Source organism: Gopherus flavomarginatus, chromosome 5, assembly GCF_025201925.1.
Source record: "Gopherus flavomarginatus isolate rGopFla2 chromosome 5, rGopFla2.mat.asm, whole genome shotgun sequence".
Taxonomy (NCBI): Eukaryota; Metazoa; Chordata; order Testudines; family Testudinidae; genus Gopherus; species Gopherus flavomarginatus.
The window spans coordinates 53,491,022-53,515,346 of record NC_066621.1 but is presented as its reverse complement, the minus strand read 5'-3'; the positions used below and the strand labels follow the sequence as shown (position 1 = coordinate 53,515,346).

At 38.5% G+C, this 24,325-nt stretch overlaps 1 protein-coding gene across 2 annotated transcripts in view; it reads right to left on the bottom strand.

The window, feature by feature from the left end:
- Window positions 1-24,325, bottom strand: part of TSG101 (tumor susceptibility 101) — a 50,994-nt gene that overhangs the window by 4,483 nt on the left and 22,186 nt on the right. Inside the window, exons 7-8 of one of the 2 annotated variants that reach the window (XM_050956624.1) lie at window positions 22,340-22,434; window positions 3,303-3,505 (exon numbers count right to left, since the gene is read on the bottom strand). In XM_050956624.1, coding sequence (XP_050812581.1) covers window positions 3,303-3,505; window positions 22,340-22,434 — 298 coding nt within the window. Of the gene's footprint in view, window positions 1-3,302; window positions 3,506-16,805; window positions 19,690-22,339; window positions 22,435-24,325 lie in introns of those variants that run through there. The other variant, XM_050956623.1, reaches the window with a different exon arrangement.

The following is a 24,325-nucleotide window of genomic DNA, read 5'->3' as shown; positions in this document are numbered from 1 at the left end:
AACTGCAGAGGCAATTATCTAGTGATCCATCCCCCGCTGTCCAACCCCAGCTTCTGGAAGTCAAAGACTAGGCACACACAGAGCGTGTGGTTGCATTTCTGACCATCTTGGCGAATGGCCATTGATGGACCTATCGTTCATGAACTTATTGAATTCTTCTTTGACATCACTTATACTTTTGGCCTTCACAACATAGCTGGCAATGAGTTCTACAGCTGACTGCGCGTTATGTGAAGAAATACTTCCTTTGGTTTGTTTTAAACTTGCTGCCTATTCATTTCATTGGGTGGCCCCTGCTTCTCGTGTTATGTGAAGTAAATAACACTTCCTTATTCGCTTTCTTCACACCATTCATGATTTTATAGACTCCTCTTAGTTGTCACTTTTCCAAGCAGTGAAGGCCCAGTCTTTTTATCCTTTCCTCACATAGAGGCTGTTCCATACTCCTAATCATTTTTGTTACCCATCTCTGTACCTTTCCAATTCAAATGTATCTTTTTTGAGATGAGGCAACCAGAACTGTATGCGGTATTCCAGATGTGGATGTACCACGGATTTTTATAATGGCATTATGATATTTTTCTGTCTTTTCTATCCCTTTCCTAATGGTTCTTAACATTGTTAGCTTTTTTGACTGCTGCCACACATTGAGTGGATGTTTTCAGAGATCCATAATGACTTCATGAGCTCTTTCTTGAGCCATAACAGCTAACTTAGATTCCATCATTTTGTATGTATAGTTGGGATTATATGTTCAAATGCACATTACTTTGCATTTAACAACACTGATCGAGATCTGCCATTTTATTGCCCAGTCACCCAGATTTGTGAAATCCCTTTGTAACTCTTCACAGTCTGCTTTGGACTTAACTATCTAGAAAAATTTTGTATCGTCTAAAATTTTGACACCTCACTGTGTACCCCTTTTTCCATATCATTTATGTGGAGGAAGAGAGGGGACACAGGATCAGAGAGATGGAGGGAAGAAAGGAATTCCACTGTAACCATTTATTGGTCATCAGAAACGTGATGTGCATGGGATGGGGAGCAAGGTAAAAAGTGGGATGGCGGAAGGGGGCCTGGAGTGGGAAAGGTAGAGGGGAGAGAAGATGAACACTGAAGAACCACCTAGCATTTGTCCATTTTAGGTTAATGCTGAATTCATTTAATACAACAGCCTGACATATAATCAATCAATCAGTTTTAATATAAACTGTTATTTCTAATATAACATTTTGAGAAGCTTCCAAAAATATTACCAAATCTTATTTATGAACCAGGAAGAACTAGATTAACTGCCGTATATACTCGTTCATTAGCCCATTCGTTTATAAGCTGAACCCTCAAGACAGTTAGGTAAAAACAGCAAAAACTGTATGACTCTTTCATAAGCCGACCCTATATTTCAGAGGTTGGAAAACTTTGGCTCTGGCCCGTTAGGGTAAGCTACTGGTGGGTTGGGAAGTTTTGTTTACTTGAAGCATCTGCAGGCACGGAGCCCCTCAGCTCCTAGTGTCCACAGTTTGCCGTTCCCAGATAATGGGAGCTGTGGGAAGTGGCGCCACTATTTGTGACAGTTCAAATGCATATTCCTTTTGATATTTTATAATAAAACTTTGGAAAGATTCGATTTTTAATTCCAGATCTCTAGGAAGCTTTTGTGCTATCTTTGTTTGCTGATGAAGATAGAGACCATCACGGTTCATGAAATGAGTACACCAACCCGCTGACGCAACAAATGTTGACACCTTTACTGACTTGTATTTGTTGTCTTTTGACATTTGCAGAGCATGCAGACCAATTCCAGTTCTAGTGACAATGTACCCATTTTGTAGACATTCAACAACCCAATTATTGAGATCTTTCTCTAGCTCAGGAAATGAAACACACCTCATTGGACATTTTTTCTTGTTTCATGGCATGTCTTCTAGTGTTTTCTTTTTTCACCATTCTCTTACTTGCTTCTCATTGATACAGAATTCACGAGCAGCGGCGCAATTGTTGTTTGCTTCTGTATATTCAACAACTTTAAGTTTGAAGGCTGCATAATAAGACAACCTTTTTTTTTTATTTCACCATTGTTCATTTTAAATACTAGTATGAAAATAGATTATTATTATTATTGTAGTTATAGATTTTGTAGGACTTTATACAGGAATGTCACCTGCTTTATCACTGTCAAATTATTATTGTTCTTTGTTTATTTCAAAGAAGCCCTGTAAATTGGCATGTCTGTAGGGATAAACAGGTTATTTCAATTTTACTAGAGATTCCATCGATTCTGCACGTTATATTTTCATATTGGCTTGAGACTTATGAGGGCCACTTCAAGCCAATCTAGTCCACTAAACAAAGCCTTTGCAACTTTAAAAGGCTGCAGTATTGACATCAATAAACGGGTCGGCAAACTTTGGCTCCCGGCCTGTCAGGGTAAGCCACTGGTAGGACGTTTTGTTTACCTGGAGCGTTTGCAGGCCTGGAGCCCCTCAGCTCCCTGTGGCTGCAGTTCGCTGTTCCCAGCCAAATGGCGCCACTTCCCGCAGCTTCCATTTGGCTGGGAACAGTGAACCACGGCCACAGGGAGCGGAGGGGCTCCAGGCCTGCAGACACTTCAGGTAAACAAAGCGACAATGTATTAGATATTCAAGTCAATGATTCCACAGAGTTTAAAATCATCAAATTTTGGTGTAGACCCGTTTATAAGCCGACTCCTGCTCTTTGATGTGTCACTTTTTTACCAAAAATATTGGGCTTATGACCGAGTATATATGGTAAATTTTTATTTTTTTGTAATGTCATACACCTGCCAGTTTAGTTGACATAGCTGCAATAATAATAATGTCTTGTATAGCACCTGCTTATTGAAAACGCTAACTAACTAATCTTCACATTCTCTTTGTAAAGATGGGTAAGGTAAAGAAGAGAGGCTAAGGTGACCTGTACAAGACCACGTGAGTCAGTGGTAGTACCAGGATATAGTAAAAATTGTCTCCATTACTGTTCAGAAGTTGGAGGCAGAAAGTTATACACATCCCTACATCAGCATCATCTTCAGGAATACACATCCTTCAAAAAAAGGAATTACAGTTTCCCTAGGGCTAAATAAAATAATAAAGTGGATATTCTGGACACTGAGTTGACTAGTCTTAACTCCATTTCTACCTAAAAAAAGGTGACATTTTAAAACTGACATACTAGAAGCCTGGAAACATCCACTATACTCAAAACAGACTGTACACATATATGATTCAGTTCACTACTGGAAATCAAGACATACGGCACTGATTTCTCAATCAGCTTACCACTTCCTGGTCTAAGCGAGTTACCATCTCTTCCAGCTTTTGGTGACCTTTTTTCAGGTCCTCTTCTGTCCGCTTCAAGGCATTGAGCTCAGCTTGTGCACGATCCATTTCCTCTTTCATCCGCCATCTCAGTTTATCACTCACAGCTGAAATGAGAGAAGCTCGAATGGTATCCTCGCTGATGGTACCATCTCTGCTGGGACCTGCAGAACAAAATTCACAGGCACAAAATTATCTCTCACTCTTTTGGACAGCTTTGTTACAGGGCCATTTGATAGAAAGTGATTGAATTCCTGCACCTTGCTTTAAGAAAGTAAGATATGAACATAAAATTAATTTTTCCACGTCAGTTAATTTTCAGAAGCAATGCAGAGGCCATAATGAAATGTAGAAAACCATATAGGAATTAAATTTAAAGGTGTATCCATGCACTCAGCTCACATTAAAATCTAGCCGTGCTTTCAATCCTAATTTTAAAAAGGGGCTGCCCATCTCATCACCAGTAAGTGCAGCTGAGACCCACAAAAAGTTAGTTTCAGTCTCTAACAGAAGGCTGAATTTATGGCAAACTCTGAAGGAGCTTAGTATAAAAGATAACATTCAAATATGTAACTATTATGACTGTCTAACAGCTGGCCTATTAATGTGAATTGGTCTTCAGATATTCTGTAGTTAGAAACTTTCTATCAACAAGGATGGAAAAACCTAGTAAACAGCCAGAAGTAAATGGATACACCCCACATGTGATATTTTAAACTTAATTATGAACAACACAGCAGACTGCTTTTCTATTAGAATAGACCCTTTGATTGGTGCTTTCAACACTAAAATAAGGAGGAAAGAATGAATGAGCAATAACAGAATCACATCCAAGACAAATGTTGGTTTATTTTTGATACCTTAAGTTATACACAGATCATTTCTTGAAACCTTTACGATTCTGTATCAGTACTTTTAAATTTCCTATATCCGCTTACATAGTAGATTCTCATCTCATTCAAATATAAATCCAAACATAACATTTCATTTATGCACAAAAATGTTCCCAATTGAAAGTCTCTTTCCTTATACGTAGGTAAAGAGCAGTCCTTAAAACATTACAGTCACAAACTCCCAACGTGCTTTCTAATCTGCAGTTTCCCCCATTGTCTTCATGCAGATTAGACGGTCTTGCACATGTCCTTTTGATTTAACATGGAATCTTTATACATACACATTCTCACACTTGATTTAACTGAAACATTATTTCCATTAACACTACTAAAAATGTTTTCATAAATATTTACATGCCTTTAGCACCAGTTATTCATGTCACAATAACATCAAAACCAACAAAAATTAGTAATAGTACTTTAATATGAAAATTGTATTTTACCTTAAACATCAACTCAAAGTGCCCCACAGCTTTCATATGCAGCCATCCATCCTTTTTCTTTCTCCCTTGATCTTTAAAATTAAAACTCTTCTTTCTGAATTACAATCTTTTCCAGGTTACTAGTCTTTTTTTCTTTAAGATGATCTGTGTATGATTAACCTATTTGGGTGACAGTGAGCATCCATAAAAGACATCATGACACTGGTGTGATTGGTCCATTCCAAAATTCAGCTGTTTTTATAATCTCCGGTCCACTGAACAACAAAGTAAACTGTTGTAAATTTCTGTCTATTCTTCCTAAAGTCTCTTGGCTGCTTTGTTCTATCGGTTGCTGTTTTATTCACTGGTTAGGGTATCCAGTTCCACAAGCCCCTTTGGAACACAGTCTCTGGTCCCAGTCTTTCCTTCCAGTTTCCTCAGATTTCACTTTCTGGTTTCGTCGTCTCTTGTGAGGACATGACTATTTATTTTCTCTAGTGATGTATTCATTTTTCAGGAGTTTTGCATCTCACCTTCCACATTTCTTTACTTGTTCTAGTGGCTAAATCTGACTGAAGGCAGGTGCACACAAGCTTCTTTACTTCAAAACTTGATGGTCAGGCACTGATTCATTCTCTTTCCTCCAGATGATGGAAAAGTCCAGTATCGCTCTTCGACTCGTTGGAATTTGCTGTTCACTATTGCAGCCAGTTTCTGACAAAGTTAAAATTAACAGTCCAACATAACATTCACCATGTTCACAGCTCCTCTCCCAAGAGTCTCGCCTCTTCTCTCTAAAAACGTATAGCTGAGCACATGTAAGGAAGACTGGGTAACTACCAACCAGAGTATTTCCTCTCCATAATGAGCTACATGTCAGTTAATACTCTTTGATCGATTCTTAACACGCACAGGCATATACACACTCGTCACAAAAGTCTACACAGCACTGAGTTTTAAAAGTTTTCACAATTCATTTTGTTGATCACAAGTATATATCTGAACAAAACTTCCCAAACATTGGCTCTATTTAGTTTTTCAAAATATCTTAAAAGAAAGCTCTTGAAAATGAAAAAAACTTAATAAAGCAATAATGATTGAGAGAGTATGTTTTTTTGGGATTACCGACCAGTTGGAATATATGCTGAGAAACACTTTGACCTCTAAGATCAATGGGTTAATCTCCAGGAAATGCCCTGCATTCACATCACTACTGTTATTTTATTAGTATTCTTTTCATTAACAATGTTTGTAAACTTAAGCACAAACATATTACAAAAGAGAAAAGCATAACTATATACAATTGTTTGGATCTGAATATAGTCCAAGATAAAAGTTTGTATGTTGCTCCTTTATATTCACCCCAAGCAAAAAGATCAAAACTAGTTTAAGTAAATTCTAGAAAGCTACAAAGGGATAGTGAGAGTCAAAACAACAACAAGCAGGAACAAGATCCATAGTGTATGGGATATAAAACAAGTAGTAGCCTTTCATAAACTATTAAGTTACTCAGACATACAGAAGAAGAGGTACAATAAATGAATATATAGCCTGAAGTTTATACAGCAGTCATTCAAAAGTTGCTATAATTGGAAAAGGATGAAAACAACTAGGCCTGGGATGTTACCTTTCTAACTGCAGGCAACAAATGTAAGATATTACATTAATGCTAGGACCTGGGATTAGACTATTGTTTTTTGTTATTACTGAATGCCATTTGTGTGTGGGGGAGGGGAATCGTCCAAGATTTCCTTTACACCCTACAGACATGTTGAGCATATGATGTACATGCATTGTGTAACTGCCTTTCCAGATAATTACTGCTTATATGTGTTCCAAATTGTAGCAAAGCTTCCAATCATCTTAATTAAAAATACAGTTGATTAAAAAAGCCTGTGTTAATTCAGGATTTTGTTATTTAATAATCTTATGGAAGGACTGTTGCTCAGTCACAAGACAAAAATCATTTTCCAACTGCAGAAGACTGTACAAAAATGTGAAATGTAAAACGTCAGTAGATCTTAGATAAATGTATTTGCAAAAATCAAACCCAAAAAACCTCTAAACTGAAAAACAACATATCATGAAGCACAACTGTACTTTTTATAGTTTCCTCTCATTTAAGTAACAACGAGATGCTGACTGGTTATTCTGTGTATTCGCAAACAAACATATATGTGAACGAACCTAGAAACAGGGCATTTGCTGACGACTAATTACTAGATGGGGCTAATAGCCTAAAGTTTTCTCTCTGGTCCTACTCTTCCCAGCTGATTTAATGATTATTACCATCGTTCAGCTAAAAATGTGTGTGGGGGGGGAAGCCTTATGTCACAGAGGATGCATTTTTAGCTACAACTCTCCTTTGAAAAGCAGCAGTTCTTACCGTAATTAACTGTTGTAGATCAGGAGTAATGTTAATCTTATATTTCAGTAGACTAAGAATATGTAGCAGTGTTATAATATGAAGTAACCATTCAGGGTCACACTAGGTATCTAATATTAGGTATTTACTTATAATAAAATTACTTAATATCTAGGAAAGTTTCAGAATATTTTCTCCTGGCTAAATTATTTTATTTGGCTTTAGCAGATAATCACTTTTGCTTTATACACACATTTAGAGAGATAAAGTCAGACAACTGTAAGAAGAATCTGTATAAGTTAATTATACAATTAACTTCTATTGTAATTCAGTTAAACTGGCCTAACTAGTCTGGGAAAACAAAAGAATATGGCTAGCTGCAGCTTGATTGCAGTTACTCTAATTCATAGGTTTCACCTGATACATATAATGTAAGAAACATTGATAGACTCCTACAGATTACTGGGTAACTACACTCAATTAGATCCAAAACCAATTTCCATATACTTTGCAAAAAGGTTAGATGATATTTCGAAAAAGATATTTTCCTTTGTAGCAAGCTGGTAAGTGCTATGTAATAATCATGATAATTAACTTGGGATGGCTAATCAACATTATTATTATTAAACAATATCAAATCAGATTACCACAGTAAAGTGGTTACTAGCTACACCTCTACCCCAATATAATGCTGTCCTCAGGAAATTGCGACGTTATTTATAGGTGAAACCGTGTTATATCAAACTTGCTTTGATCCGCCGGAGCACTCGGCCCTGCCCCACCCCCAGCACTGCTTTACCGCATTATATTCAAATTCGTGTTATATTAGGTAGCGTTATATTGTGGTAGATGTGTACGTGTGACCTGTAATTTACAGTTACTAAGCAAATACTATTTTCACATGGGATTCAATACTAGCAAGTGTGATATAAAAACTGTGATCATGTAAATCAACTCTCTGCCAAGATTTTCTTAGTCACTTTCTTTGATTGTAACATTAAATGCATTAGCCGTTTGGTGGATTAATAGAATTTTTTCTGCAGATCACATTTTCAGAGTGAGTAGCTATATGTCCTCTGCTAGACTAATTAATGTACGTATTAAAAAAAAAAGTAAAACTTTTCAATTTGTTGCAGCAAAGTGTTGTATGTCTACAATGCAGGAAACTTCAGTCTCTCCAATTTCATGTTGATATTCCTGCACTAAAAAAGTAATCATTCCAGTCTCCAGTATAAATCATCTATTAAAGAATAATACACAACTTTGCAATCTCTCTTATGCTTCTGGTTTACATGTAATTACTTTGAGATATACTAAACCTCAACTGCAGCAACAGGAATCACTGTAGTAACCTGCGTGGCTGGACTCTGCAACCTTTATATGGCTGAACTTTGTACAGTTTTGAAGTCCTGTCACTGCAAGGGAAACTTCAGAAAAGAGAGAATACCCAAGGAAGCCATTTACATAGGGATAAAGGCAAGTTGTTGAAATACAGAAGTTGTCAAAACATCATGCATATCATCCTTTCAGTGTATAGCCAAACCAAATTTTCTCAAAATCACGCAAATCACAAAGCAGAAAGAATTTTGTGAATTAGGCTAACTCCCTCAAGAGTCACATACTTCTAAAGACTAAAACTGAGAATATGTTTGGAAAGAAAGGTACATCTTCAAGATCACTTCCTTTACTTTATCACTATGGGCCTTTTGACTGATGACTGTATATCCTTTCAGATTCAGTCAAGGGATTCCCTAATCAGCTGAAATTCATCTCAGGGTAGCAGTGCAAGGCACATACCTTTCCCTCCTCAGCATTCCCTGCCCCTGTTAGCCAAAGTGAGCCAGTAACTAAGACCTAAAATGAAGCCTACTTTTCCAACACAGTGGTCCAGAGGGGAAACACTGTTTTAAACGCATAAACTATAAAAAAAAACAAACAATTAAATCTAGAGTAAATCAAAATAAGAAAAATGTTAGTGATTTTAATTTGTGGTTAGTGCATATCAAGTTACATCAAAGAACTTACTGGATTAGCCAACCGTAAAATAATTATTAAATAATTAAGTAAAAGGTGAATAGACTGCAAAAATTTCCATATCAAAATGCATCAGAAAATTTCTTCCTAATTAAGTGTGCAACACTTTCAATCCCGAACACTTTGTTGTACAGTAACTACCCCAATCAGTATTTCCTTACAGACATTTATTTCTAAAGGCAGAAGTGAAGAGAACATGAGTTCTCTGTGGATGGTCCTAAACTCTGGAATTCATTCTCAACTGTTCTGACAGAGTCTAAGATTGCTGAACTTGAAGGCACACAGCAAAGCCCATCTCCAGTTTCAAGCTTTTGCCTAAGGATAGGGTGGATACATCTGTGGTAGTTTCTTTGAAATCTGATCTATTTTGCACAAATAGTAATTTTTTTAAATTAAACAAGTGATTGTAGTCATGTAATTAAATATATCTTGTGAATCAAAACATAAAAAGTGTAACAGAGGCAGGATTGGGACAACAAAGAATGGCTGAACTGAAAGGAAAGGAACTGACCCACCATAACATTTCCAGGTGTTTGAGGAAGAACTAGAGTCCAGGATCCTGGACCTATACTGGCAGCACAAAACAGACACAACGCCATCTAAACTGATTGGTGAAGGATTCTTCCAACATCTCCCGCTGACATGGAGTTACGGAGGAGTGTCCAGTGCCACACATCTCCAGCCCCTGCTGCAGTAGGTGTGGGTCAGGGAAAAGCGGGAGTGGCCAGGGTATATCTATGCCCCAGAGATCCCCAGCTGCCAGAATAACTGATTAGGGTCACAAGCAGCTGAGCATAAATTAGAGCAGTCTTAAGGGTGCTCTAATGTATAACAGGGAATAGCCTGGTCCTTGACTGACCTCAGGTTCAGAGGAATTGTAAAGATGACATAAAACCAACTTTCTCTATCCCCAAGCTGTAACGATGGCTAAGTGTATCCTCTTGATTAACACGTTAAATTAATCAAAACATTCCAAACAAAGTTTTACAAGCAACTAAATGGCTCTCTCTCATACCAGTTTCTAATCTTGACTATTTCTCAGAAGCCTTACCCTCCCATACAAAAACAGCCAATTCTTCCAATCAAGAATGCCATTATAGTCCATGCAAATCAGCATTCAGATTGTGTGCAAAAGGAGTACCATAAAATTATCTGATCTCCTTCATAAGCAAATCTTGTCTCTAAATAATCAGTCTTTGAACTAGTACTTTGTGCTGAACCTTTTAAAATCAGAACTCTTGAGCCTTTATTTCATTTGTCAGCATCTCAGACGTAACAAAATCCTCAAGATAGTGCACATCTTTGTTGCGTCACAGAATGGATCCTTTTCTGAACATATTGTGTGTTCAGACTTATTTCTTTTTAAAATAGTTGGATTTTTATAGCATGGTTTTACTTGAAACTGTTTTGGCTATCTCTCTGCAATAGCATATGACAGTACCAGAAGAAAGTTTAAAAGCAGAAAATAAACCCACACAATTACAAGCTAATAGTTAATGGCCCAATACCTCAAGCAAATACTTCTGCTGTCAGCCATGTACTACAGAGAACACAAGAACAGGAAAGATTGCCCAGATGCAAGATCAAACCTAATCTGAGATTTTGAACTCTTGATTTCAGAGCATCAGAAAATACTCTAAAATGGGTATATCCAGATATTATTTACATCAGCAACCTAATATATTTTTCACATTGAGTTTTGCAGTGTTAACTCCAAAGAAGAAGAGACCTGGGTTTAGACCAGCATTGATCTCTACAGCTTCTGTGTCTTAAAGTTATTGATTAATATCCGGAATGTTGTAGGTAAAGACAATGGCACAAGTAATGGGCCAAGACGACTTACTCTGCACCACACTGACTATACTTGGGCCAAGAACTCAGTGTATCGCTACCTTTTTTTTATGCACAAGAGAATAACTGTAAAAGGAGGTCCTCTTCTGGGATGCATGTATTATTTAAACTTTTGGAAAAGGTTAAGACTGAGCTGCTACATCTGAAAATAATAAGCATCTACTCTAAAAATGATATGAACTATTAAAATTTAAGCCAACAGAAGCTGGAAGGCTTAACAGTGTATGTATTAGCTATGCTTTAAATCAGGTATTTGCATCTTTGTGCCTGTGTTAGCTAGCGTCATTTAGTTTATGACACTACATCTTCCATAACTGTACTCTAGCACACTTACTTTGAACTTCCTGGTTTTTCTAGTAATTTTGGCTTTAAAACAGCATTCTTTTTACAAGTACTCTGATGTTACGGATCAGTAAATTTCTGGGGAGTAAATCAAGCTTAACTATATTATTAGTATTGGAAATTGTTTGCTTTTAGAATGTTTTCCGAGAGTTGCTCAATGAAAGTCTACATGGAATTTAGGAGCTCTTCATTAGTCTATGTTGGGCTTAGAAACTATACATTAGGCCTCTGCTGTCTGTCCCCCATTCTGCTGCTACCCGTGCTCCCACAGATCTTAGAAGCTATAAACCAAAGCCCCTGGCTCTCCCCTCATCCTTTTCTCTCTTCTGCTCCCAACACAGAATGGCTCCTCCCAGCCAGTTATTTCAAAGCCTGAAGTCACCCAACTGAAACAAGGATAACTGAAAAAACCCATGCAAACCTATATCATCAACTCACCAAACTCTGCTAAATGAGTCAAAGGTACACAGCCTCATCCAGGTCAACAGAATAAAGATGAATCACGTATCTTTAAGCCAAGTAATTTTTAGTTACAACAAGCAATAAAAGAGAGAGTGTAGAAAACTTTTCAAGAAGTAAAAACTTCATTTTTAGAACTCTCTTCCCTTCAATGAATCACCGTATCTACCCCATAAATACTAGAAAAACGTATGGCATATCGTGATGTGTTTTACAATCACACACGTTCAAAAGTGGTTTAAAACTACTGAAAAAACGTTCCTTAAAAATGTTATCACCAGTATTTCTGATCATTAATTTTTCATGATAAAAAAATTATAACAGAGCAGTGACAGATTTTATATTTTCCACCAAGCAGTAATGGACTCTTTTAGCATGTGCTGCATGTTAATTGTTCTATGAAGGATATGTGGCACAAAGTTTTAAACCTAATGGCACCTATTCAGAGCCAGTAGGTAATACTGTTTTATTTTATATATAAAGTTTATACAAGCTTCTTGTACAATTCATCTATTAATAGACTAAATACTCCTAGTGTAGAAGCTGATAGATTATTAAAAAGATTACGTTGCCTGGTTCATAAAAACATATATACATCATCAATTTAGGTGTCATTTCTACCTCACGCCACTCAGGCACTTTACTGGTCCATAAAGACATCTACGATATTTTGTTAAAAGTTGTAAACATCTATCACATGTGGCAATGAAAGTATGTGAAACAGAACATAAACCAAAAGGAATTTCTCAAGGAGGTTTAAACATTATTAGCCCTGTAAAGGTTCCTAAAGGAACAGAAGAGTATACTCACTACCAGACAACTGTAATTATGAGAAGTGAATTGTAGCCACCCAGACACTCATATCATGAACGTGAGAGTTCACAAGATTCTAGTCACTTCTTTTATATACAACATAAATTTATAAAGCAAAACCAAAGTAAACGATCAATACTAGCTGTTTTCTGAAAGTCCTTTATTTAGGACACTTTTGTACAAGACATTTTAATAATAAACTAGGAGGGAACTATCAGGGAAGACATCTTAATCTTAAAAATGGAAATTCAGACGACAAAAAATGTTAATGAAACACAGGAAATGGTGGATTTCTACTAACTCCTTGCACATGTAAGGTTTCATATTGAAACAATCTCAATGTGACTCCTTACAGAGCATGAACCTTTAGCATTTTCTGTCACTTCTATAATTAGCCCATCTTTGGGAAGATTTTATGGCACATAGCCATTAATCCCTGGGAGCACTCAGATACTTAACCTTTACTATGCAGAGTCTGGTTTCACAAGTGACCTTACAGCAACTTCAGACCCGTAACAGAATCAGAAGGATAATGAATGGGACAAGACTGAAAAAAACCCAAAAAACCCTACTTTGAAGAAATGGAGATTAAGTTCACTAATCAAAAAGCCTATTTAAATGTCATGGTATAACAAATAAAATGATGTACACTTGATTCCTAATGACATACTTTATGTTATGCTTATAAGTGTGACCTAACAGGACATTGTAAGTCTTTCATCTCTACAAGCCTCAACACTGTAGCAGCAAGAAACAAAAATTCTTTATGCAAAAAATTAAGATTCGCAGTTCCTTCCTAAAAATGACTTGGGCCTATTTACTTGAGAGACCACCTCTGTTCCCCTGCCATTTGGCACAACTGTCCCCGCCAGCCTGTGAGAATATGCTGAGTTAAGTGTTGCTTTGGATGATATCCCAGCCAAGAGGGGGGAAAAGTTTAGCAGGGAGGAGCAGACTACACTCCCTGCCCTGGCAGCTGTGTTCCAAACCCTCCTTATTGAAGGTGAGGGCCAGGAGAGGCTCTAGCCTTTTTGCTGCCCCAAGCAAGGCAGGCAGGAGGTCCCCGGTCCTGCGGATTCAGCAGCTTGCCTGCAGCAGGTCCGCCAGTCCCGCGGATTCGGCATACCCGCCGCCGAATTGCTGCCAAATCTGTGGAGCTCCCGCAGGCAAGCCGCCGAAGGCAGCCTGACTGCTGCCCTCGCAGGGACTGGCAGGGCACCCCCTGCAGCTTGCCGCCCCAGGCACGGGCTTGGAGTGCTGGTGCCACCGCTGGTGAGGGCTGCAGTGGCCAGTCCCAGTGCTGAAAGCCCTCTTATCTGAGGAATGCAGGGAGACATTTCTGTGGAATAAGCAACTCCTTTACAAGGAATGGTTTTCCCCAGGAGAGACAGAGACTTGGAGTATCAAAAGACAGTTAGTGGTGTCCAAGAAATATTATCTTAAGATCTTAAACTTCTCCGAAGATATCCCTTTTTCAGGGCATCTGAAGATCCAGCATACAAAAGACAGGCTGTAGCATAATTTTTACTGCTCTGGAGTTTGAGGCATTCAAAAAATACTCAAAATATGTGATTCTTACCAGAAGGTGGAAAAAGCTCAAGAACAGTAAAGCAGCCAAGAGGTCACTACCTAGAGTAGAGGAACCTTTTTTGAAGCTGACCATGGATATTGTGGGACTTTGTAGTAAGGAGACCCAGACTGGAAAGAAATTCATACTAGGGGTGTTAGCAGGTAGCATAGTCTATCCTGCAGGACTGCAGCTCTGTCTTCCATAGAGGCAGAAACAGATGCTGATGGTCTTTTGCCAATTTTCAGCAAGGTGGGCTCCCCCTACCGCAAGTTCCTCAGGGATTCTTATTCATATTAACCCTTCATCAGGGCTTATGGGAGAAACATGTGGTCAGACACTTGTGGACCTCTGCACATCACCCTCAAGCCAAAGGACTGGTGGAAAGATTTAACGACACTTAAAATAATGCTGAAATGGTTGTAGATCAGCAGTCACATGATCAGGACAAGTGTCTACTGTCTCTGCTATTTGCCTATAGAGAAATTCACTAAGAATCCGGTTTTCCCCTTTTGCATTGCTCTTTGGAAGGAGGGTGTGGAACCCTAAAACCGAGCGAGAGCTTAAGACCTTTCCTGAGGGGGAAGTTTAGGAAAAGGTTCACAGAACTCCTGGATTTTGCTTAGGATAATCTATTAAAAGCCTAAGAGAGAAAGAGAGACTGTCTGGTATGAGCACATGGCACAGGCCAGGTCACAAGGAATAGGGAACAAAGTTATGGCACTCATTCCAATGTGGCAGAATAGACTCCAAGCTGCCTGGGAGGGGCTCTTTAAAATCATCAAGCAGCTCAGTGAGATAAATCACATTGTCAAGCTGGTCTAAGGCAAGATGCATGCAAGTGATCTGACTGCTCAAAAAATCCTACTCTCTCATTAAATGGTGGTGCATATACAGCTACTAGTAGCCAATGTTAAATAGTTGTCAGTTCATGCATAACCAAACCTGCAGTAATCAATCTAGCATAACATTATTCCCATCTCTACTGGCATGAAACAGGCAGATTAATTGTGGATCTACTCAAACAACTGTAGTGGAACTGGCAGACCACTATAATACAGATACTGTATAGAGAGTCTGAAAACACAGCCTTAAAATGAAGCACTTTCTCAGCCATAACTATAATGCAGTTAGTACACTGCAATGAAGAGCAAAAATCAAGTGTGATTACTTCGAAGAGCAATGTGAACTAAACTTTTGAACCATGCCAAAAAACATTATAAAAGATGGAGGGGAGGGCTCAAGGGACCTTTCCTCCCATGGCAAGTCTTGCACAAGTGTCAGGGCAATCTCAGTCCCATGCTTGGGGAAGCTAAGGGATTGTTGCTTCCCTGCGCCCTGGAGGGTGCTTATCGCTCCAGAGGATGTGCAAGTCAATGCAACACCCCCTCTTTGCCATGTACTCCAATGGTGAACTTCCCCTTCCTCTCATGTATGCTTATCCCCCATGTAGAAAACACATTGTTCCATTGGGGTGGGCGATGTGGGCCACAGGCTGGGAGAGGAAAATTGGTCACACCATCCTACGGGATAGTGCAGCCTCTGCACTCCTCCCTCTCTGTACCAAGAAGAAACTGTGCATGCACGAGGCACAATCCCTTTCTGAGCTCTCCCTAGGATGGGGCAGCAATGCACTGTCTTGTCTCCTATTAGGAATCTAATAGAAGGATGCTGTTATGAAGAAACTATTTGATCACCCTTGGATACGAACATCTCCAAAGCAACAAAGGCTAATGTAAATCAAATACAAAATTGCAAATTCATGTTCAGCATGTACGTCAGCAAATTTCCAATGACTATCTTCTATCCCCAGATCAGCTTCAAGTGTACACATTTACGAAAAGAATATATCAGCAAACAGGCCTATTGAGACAACTACATATCTTCATTAACATGAACAGAAAACTCAGACCATATATTTTTGATAAAACCAACGAAAATAAGAAAAGATGCAAAAGAAACTAATCCCAGCAATCAATACGTTAGCACCATCTTTTGAAATATTGTCTCCCTTGACTAGATAAAAAGGTTACTTACCTACAGACCAGAACAAGAACTCCAACGGAATTCTGCAAACTAAGAGAGATCCTGCAGAAGAAGTTTACATGCACAGTGCGCATACAAGCACTGTCAGGCAAACCTGAGCAAAAACACCCGACAAGACAATGGTTTCTGCAAACCAATCTCAGTAATTCCATGAATACCACCAAATGGAGAGAATACGAAAGAGAAGAAATCCTGACAACATATATTCACCACTGCTATCGCGTAACAGTAAACAACAAAATTTACAATTAATGCTATGCACCTTAATTACTATATTTTGACCGAAGGCTGAAATATATAAACGAACAGATATTCAACCGCAATGATTACTAAATACCAACTGACTGCCTTAACAAAAACTATAGCAACAAAGTCATATTCAGTCACAAATACATGTTGATCAGGCTGAACTATCTGTATTATAAGCTATTGCCTTTTTTAAAAGAAAGTCTTAAGTAAGGTATTTAACTTTCATGTGCTTTTAAACTTTTTGAACTCTACAGACTAAGTTAGAAACGGTTATGGAAGTAATTTTAGAATGTTTTAGTACCCACTAACATTTCAACAGGCTGTAGTTAATAGTCACAAAGACACTATTCTCAAAAAGGAATTTGCAAACTCACATCCTTCCATGTCATGTGTTCATTAAAACACCACAAGATGACTAGAAAGTAAAGGCTACAACTTTATTTGTAAAACACAATCACCAAGTTATACAAATTAAATGCATTAATCATCAAGATCGTCCAACATCAAAAAGGTATAAATATGACTGTAGACCTCGTCAGAGAGTAGGTATTTCCATCGGGGAACATTCTAATCCAAGTGTAGGGTACAAAACGTACCCATGCCATACGTGCTGGAAGTGCTTCTACGTACGTATTGAGCAGAACCTTTCCCAGTGCGTGAAGGCGTCAACCCCAGTTCCTCTAAAGGCTATAGATTTGCACAGGAGGGAAAACTTCAGAGGTATTCAAGAACTGAGATGAATACTCAAATAAATCTTTTCCAATGTCCCTATTGCAAGCTTCACCAAACTAACTTTTAGGCTGCACACTGTCCTATATTCTATTACTTTTGCCTTAGAGTCCTGTATACAGAGTGTGGTGTTTTCTATTAAACTGCAGCTTCCTTATTCCTCCTCCAAAAAGTTGGCGAGGCTGGGAATTTGAGTAATGTAAGGCCAGAATAGTGGAGAATGAACATTCCTCCACTCCTAATACTCACCTCTATCCTGTCTCTGACAAGTGTCCTTTTGCAGGCAATTCCCTCCATAACCAATATCTTTCTGGAAGAAGACTTGATTAAAGAGAAAATGGGGAGAAGGGGCTCTTGGTAAGGTTAAAGCAGTTCCTTTCTCAAGTCCTGTCAAACAGGGATTTCCAAATGCAAATTGCTGCATCAAGGAGTTATCAAAATACTGACAGGAGTCTTCATTTAAGAAAATAAAACAGGTTCCTTCAGTCCAAAACTACTTTAAATACAAATTAATGAACGTTATGTAATACATATCTTGACAATGGGAACTGAGACAGGAGAGAAGATGGAGATTTTTGAAATATTAAAATTCTTTTCTACAAAATTTAATTTTTTAAATCTTAACTACACGGAACAATATATTTGCTAACACATTTCACAATACTTCGATTTTTTTGTAGCTCAGCACTCCCAACTAACAAAATTAAATTATAGTGCTGGTTGGCTATATGCAAAAAGTAAACTGTAAACCAGGCCCAAAGCTTTATCCCTACAACAAAAATATAAATATACCGCAACAATTACTGGAAGGAAAATGCTGCAGTTTTCTACATGATCACTAAGTTAAAGAGACACTGTCAAGCAGTTTATAGCAATTTAACATTAGAAAAAACCTGAGTTTCAAGTGAATCAGTAAAGCAGTTTCAAAGAAGAAGAAAATCCACAATATGAGAAAGTTTTAAAAGGCCTCAATTCTGAAGGAGCAAAATAAAAGCAAGAATGCCTCTTACTGGTTCTGGAGCATCAGACACTTTTGCCAGGGCTATGTTGAAAACATCAAAGATATTGGGGCAAGCACAAAATTGTTAATTTTATGCTTTGTTAGAAAGAGGAAAACTGTTGGAAAGATGGAAAAGGACAAAATTGGTAAGGAAAGAATCTGTTTTCAAATATCTTAAAAAACCAAAAATACTATAACAAATTCAAGTCTTTAAAAATAGTTTGTTGTTTATAAAAAAGGACATTATGTCAAGAGTCTATACTTTCACAGTAACAAGACTGAACTTCTATAGTAACTGTCAAATACCCCTCTGAGGTAATTATTATGTATTTTACAGACAGGTAAACAGAGGTATGGAGAAGTTAACTGACTTATTTCCATAATAAATCAGGGACAGAGCTGGGAATAGAACCCCGAAGCCTCAACTCACAACATCCTGCTCTGCCAGACAACCTACCTCCCCATTTTACATACCTTTAAAGTTGCACACTGTGTTAGAAAATGTCATCGTGAATACGTCCATATAGTTCGTATTACTGTATCTCTAATAATGAAATGCTTCAAAAAGTTCAATTATACGTTAGGTCCAATCACAAAGCTGCCTACTACTGAATGATTTTACACAGAGAAGATAGTGTATTTAAAAAAGAGATAAAAACTATTTGGCAGTGTCCCTTTAAACAAGTTACATAAATTAATCAAATTAAGCTCAAAATAAAAAGTTAAATAGACCTTGCAGAACAACAAAGCTTAGCATCTGGGAATAACATTTCATTTTAATAGTGGGGTAACAAATATTATGTGCCAGAAACACTATTATCAAACTCCGAAATGTATTCAGCAACCAGTACTGCTTCTCCCACATGAGAGATGGCAACTCCAATCACTACCAAAGTATCCCCATATCATTAGGAATCCTCCTATGGTGTATTCCCTACCCCTGGTGAGGTTCCTACTTGTCAAAAACATGGCCAATAATGTCAAACTTCCTCCAAAGTCATATCAAAGTCTCCAAAACACTCAGTAAATCCAGGTTGAAGACATCAGTACCACTTTGAGATAAGAGGACACCATCTAGATGGAATAAACCCGGAGACTCTGGTACAAGGGAATCGTGTCTGATCACACACCCTCCGATAAACTTCATAAAGTTGCCAATTTCCCTGTTGACTTTTTTTCTGTTCTTATCCATGAATCTATACGTCTCTTCTTGGTTCCATGCCTTTCGGGGCACAATGTTTGACCAGACCAGAATGACATTCTTGAATGTGTGCTTGATAAAGCCTAAATCTTTCTTAATTCGGATGATAAGATCCACAAATTTTGTTGTCCCCAGATCATTTCCTCCCAGGTGTATCACCAGCACATCAGGATCTGGCAGACGCCTTCGTGCATGAAACAGAGTGGGTATTAACTGATCCCACATCATGCCGCTCTTTCCTATCCAGTGCAATTTGGCATCCTCCACTCGAATGCCCAGTTGTGGGCCAAAGCTTCTTACGAGTGCCCGTTTTTCTGCCCAGAAAACATACGAATGACCACAAATCCATACCTGCTTCTGCTTTCTTCTGGCATCTGCTATTAAGAGAACACAAACAAATATTAATGCTTTGGTCTGGACTCCACCTTTATAAACTGCATGTGGCTTAACAGCCCTTCAGCTCCCTTAAACATGGCTCACTCTGCCATACTCCATACTTTGGAAAAGCCAAGACCACAAGTGAGGCAGATGCATAAATCCTAAATGTGTCATACTCAACCATAATCTGGGAGACCAAGTCTTCTTCCAGTATCTGTTTAGACAAACATGTTCCCTCCACATGCATGAAGAAAAAATTACCTTCCTTCAGACGTCTTTGCTGGTAATTAGTGCCTGTACTGGATATAAAAATCTACAGAAGGTAATCCATGTTCATGTCTCTTTGGAATGGTCCCACAATGGCAAATATATATTCTTTGTGTCCTATAGGGATGAAGGTCTTGAAATACACTAGGTCAGAGGTTCTCAAACTGTGGTTCGTGGACCACCAGTGGTTCGCAAGCTCCATTCAGATGGTCCATGGATAGTTCCCTCTAAAGGTGCATGTCTGGGCAGCCGCTCACGAGCGACTGAAGGACCATCCACCTAATTAGAGGAGCTGCAAGGCGTGGCTCCACTAATTAGGTGCCTGGACACTGGAGAAGATGTACATGTAAGATGAGGTGGTGGCCTTGGGGGGACTAAGGGGTACGTGGGAGGGGGCAGTGGGGTAAGAAGAGGGGGTGGGGGGAATTTGGGATGTGCAGAACTGCGGTGGCCAGAGAAAGAGGCAACTTTCCCCAGCTCCAGGGCTGTGGCTGCTGGGGAGAACAGCTCTGTGGCTGCTGTGGCAGAGGAGAGACCCTCCCCACCCTCCTTCCCAGCCCCAGCTCAGGGGCTGCTGTGGTGGGGAAGAGTGGGCACATCCATCGCATTAGAAAGGTAAAACTACTGACATGAAAATATGAGTTGTGTGCTTTTATTTGTAAAACAAAATTATCATTAAGATTTTTTTAATATAGTGTTTTAATCCAAAGCGGTTTACAATAGCTACTTAATGGTACAAATGACATTTGGAAAGATCATTAAGTGGTCAGCCGAGACCCTCAGCAATTTTCAAGCGGTCCGTGAAAAGAAACGTTTGAGAACCATTGCACTAAGTCTTGCCAGAGCTTGAGAACTTTGCAGCCTTACTAAACCCCAGAACACCCTCCGCCCCAAATAAATACTAGCTTCATTGTTATTTTGGGAATACTCTTGTAAACTTTCCCCACAACTAACAGAGGGCCCAAAACAACAGATGTAAGGAGACCACTCCTACCAGACAGCTCTCTTTTTCATGGAGCTCATCCCCTCTTGCTAACCTATGAGACTAATATCAAATACTGGAAGTCATTCAGCTTTTCAAAGAATTGTAGTCCTGATAGCTGAGGAAGTACAAACACATAAGCATAAGAGCCAGCCTCCTGGGTACTGCTGCTCAAAAGGTTCAGGGCAAGAAAAGATGATCAAGTAGCCCATGCATTAAATCCCATGCCAACTTGTACATATCCACCCCACCCCCATCTCTTTCTTCATTCATTTGGCTGATGGACTGCATTACCTTCAGTTGCCACATCATCCCATAGTTTCTGAGTCTCCTGGTAACCAAAGTGAGCACTTTTGGTGCTGCCAATGCAGTCTGACATTTAAAGTGGTAATTGCTAGAGCTACTTCAGAGGCCAGAAATACTGCAACAAGGATGTAGATTGGCATATGGTGCCTTCGGAAAGAGATACAGTTTAAGCCCTCCATTTAAATGAAATATGCACCCCCAGAATGACACTGCTCATTTTCAAAAAATAAGCCTCAAACACACCACAGTCCCAATCCTTCACCATGAATAATATAGTTCCCATAACAAAGTGAAGAGCACAAAAGATTTTACAGTGCAAACAAATACACATCTTGTGTTGCAAGACAATAAGGTCAATTGCTTACCCTGAGTTATCAGATTAGATTTACATTTTCCTCAGGTACCTCAGTCAAACCAGTTTCAAGATATAATTTTGTTTGCCCAATACATAATAAATATACATGGGATATACAAAAAGATACTGCATTTCTAAATAAAGAGCACAAACATACTTAAAACTTGTTTGTCGTTTCTTGTTTTTAATTACGGTACTTATTTTGCAGGAGACAAAGGCTGTAAACATATTACAAGTGATTGCTACTTCACACACAATGTTTGGAAGGGACTGCTATCAAACTAGAGTTATAGCTCTGTATCTCCATTTACTAGATGGTTCTCTCGGATCAAATTAAATGAATCCAATAGATAACTAAAATAAGGACAACTACAATTTTTAAAAAACAAATACACAGAGCACTGCACATGCAATAAAAATATCACATTTTATCAAATGGGGATAGAAAAATGTAGGGTGGCTATATGCATTGTTCTTCAAAAAGTTCACAAATCGGAGACTATGAATAGAAGGAAGACAAATTTACCAAGTTTCTGACTGGAAGAAACAAAACGCAATGGATATTTTAAAATATATGTTAAATGGTATCTCTGCTTAAAAGTTCAGGTTTTAACTACCATACAAGTACGATGCAATTTACATCTGCTTCAAAAATGTGATTTTTTTCCCTGTCTACTTACGGCTGGATCCGTTGCTTTCTCTAGAACTCAGAAAGAGAGATACTTTCAAAGTTACTCACCAACAGTAGTCACAGGAGGCTGAGATGGGTAGTGCTGACCACTTGTTGTTGCTGGAAATGGACCACCAGGTGGATAAGGATAGCCCGGGTAGCCACTTGGTAAAGAAAGTTACATTAACATTACGCAAGAATTTGCGAAACGTCCATGTACATCAACTTTACACTGTTTTTCAGTGTTAAACTTTTGATTCCAAAACTTTTTACAAGGTTATCATACTAAAAGAAAGAGCAAGTTTCCTTTTCAAATATAAGCCACTTTTACAAGAAAAGGTACTGCTTCAAATTACAGGCCAGTAGAGACTTTACTTTCTTCTTCACAGGATATGCTACTAATTTCGCTTAAAGATGTCTCACAATTTCTCATATAATTTAAAATATCATAATATTTGTATCTCTGACAAGTTATTTGCTGGTCAAATGTCCTGAATGTTTCAAGTTCCCTTCAATTGGATTAATTTATTTTACAATCCTGAAGAACCACTCTTGGAACCATAAATATCTGAAGAAAAGGTATTTACATACTAAATTGTATTAGAGTTTTGATTGACACTATCATAGTAATTAACTGTAGTACAGCAGTTAAACACAAATTAAAAAGTTAGTATTTTTGTTGTGTAAAAAGCTAGTGTTAAAAGTTTATTTATCATGTAATAAAATATTATTATATTAAGGTAAAAAAAATCTTCTGTCACAGTACCATTAAGAATTTTTGTGGAAGGAGAGGGAGACAAAAAATACACAGATATTATTAACAAATTCATTCATCAAGGCAATTGACAGTTTGGGCAGATGACATTTAATCTGTTTTCATTTACCCTCAAAACTGAAACTAACTATTATCATTGGAAGTGTAAATGTTATGCACTAACTGCCAAGATTAGGCCTTACAGTTACTATACTGATCTGTACCTATCACTTACTTGTAATAAACAGTATTTTAATTATAATTTAAAAAATAATATTAGAGACTATTTCCCCAAAATATGATAATTTATGGCTCTTGACCAAGAGGGACTTTTAAAACTGGGTAATACATGAATATTTAATAAAAAGAGGCACACAAGATATTCATAATGATGTATTACAAGAGGAATTTAGCACATTTATTTTCTGAGACTGAATTATCTTTTAGGTCTTTTTAACATGCAGTAAGCCAGGGGTGGCCAACCTGTGGCTCCAGAGCCACACGCCGCTCTTCAAAAGTTAATATGTGTCTCCTTGTGTAGCCACCGACGCCGGGGCTGGAGCTACGGGCGCCAATTTTCCAATGTGCCAGGGGATGCTCACTGCTCAACCCCTGGCTCTGCCACAGGACCTGCCCCCACTCCACCCCTTCCCACCCCCTCCTCTCAGCCTGCCATGCCCTTGCTCCTTCCCCTTCTCTTCCCCCTCTCCCCCAGAGCCTCCAGCATGCCACGAAACAGCTGATTGGGAGGTGCGGGGAGGGTGATGGCTGGGCTGATGATGGGCGAGAGGCACTGGGAGTGGAGGGGTATGGAGGAGCTGATGAGGGGCTGCTGACGTATTACTGTGGCTCTTTGGCAATGTACATTGGTAAATTCTGGCTCCTTCTCAGGCTCAGGCTGGCCACTCCTGCATTAAGTGCTCATTGGAGAAGAGCATTATATCAGTCAGAAAAATAAATTCCAGTCTGCCAGAAGCAGTGACACGTGTGCTGCTCCTCCTAACAAGACACTACACTGTACTCTCTGCAGCACAATTTTTTTGATACAGTTATTCTATACTGTAGGAGCTCATCACTTGCTCCAAGACAGAAGTGAAATACGAGCAGAGCAATAATAAAAACAAACAAGTATTTCCCACCCAAACAGATGGAAGATAAATGACTGCATGGCATACATATGAAAAGGTTTACATTCAGTGCCACCCCATGCTCAAAAAGGGAGTGAATGAAAGCCCTCTGAAGTCAACGTGAGTCTCAATTTACTTCAATGGGCTTTGGATCATATCCAAAGTGCAAATTTT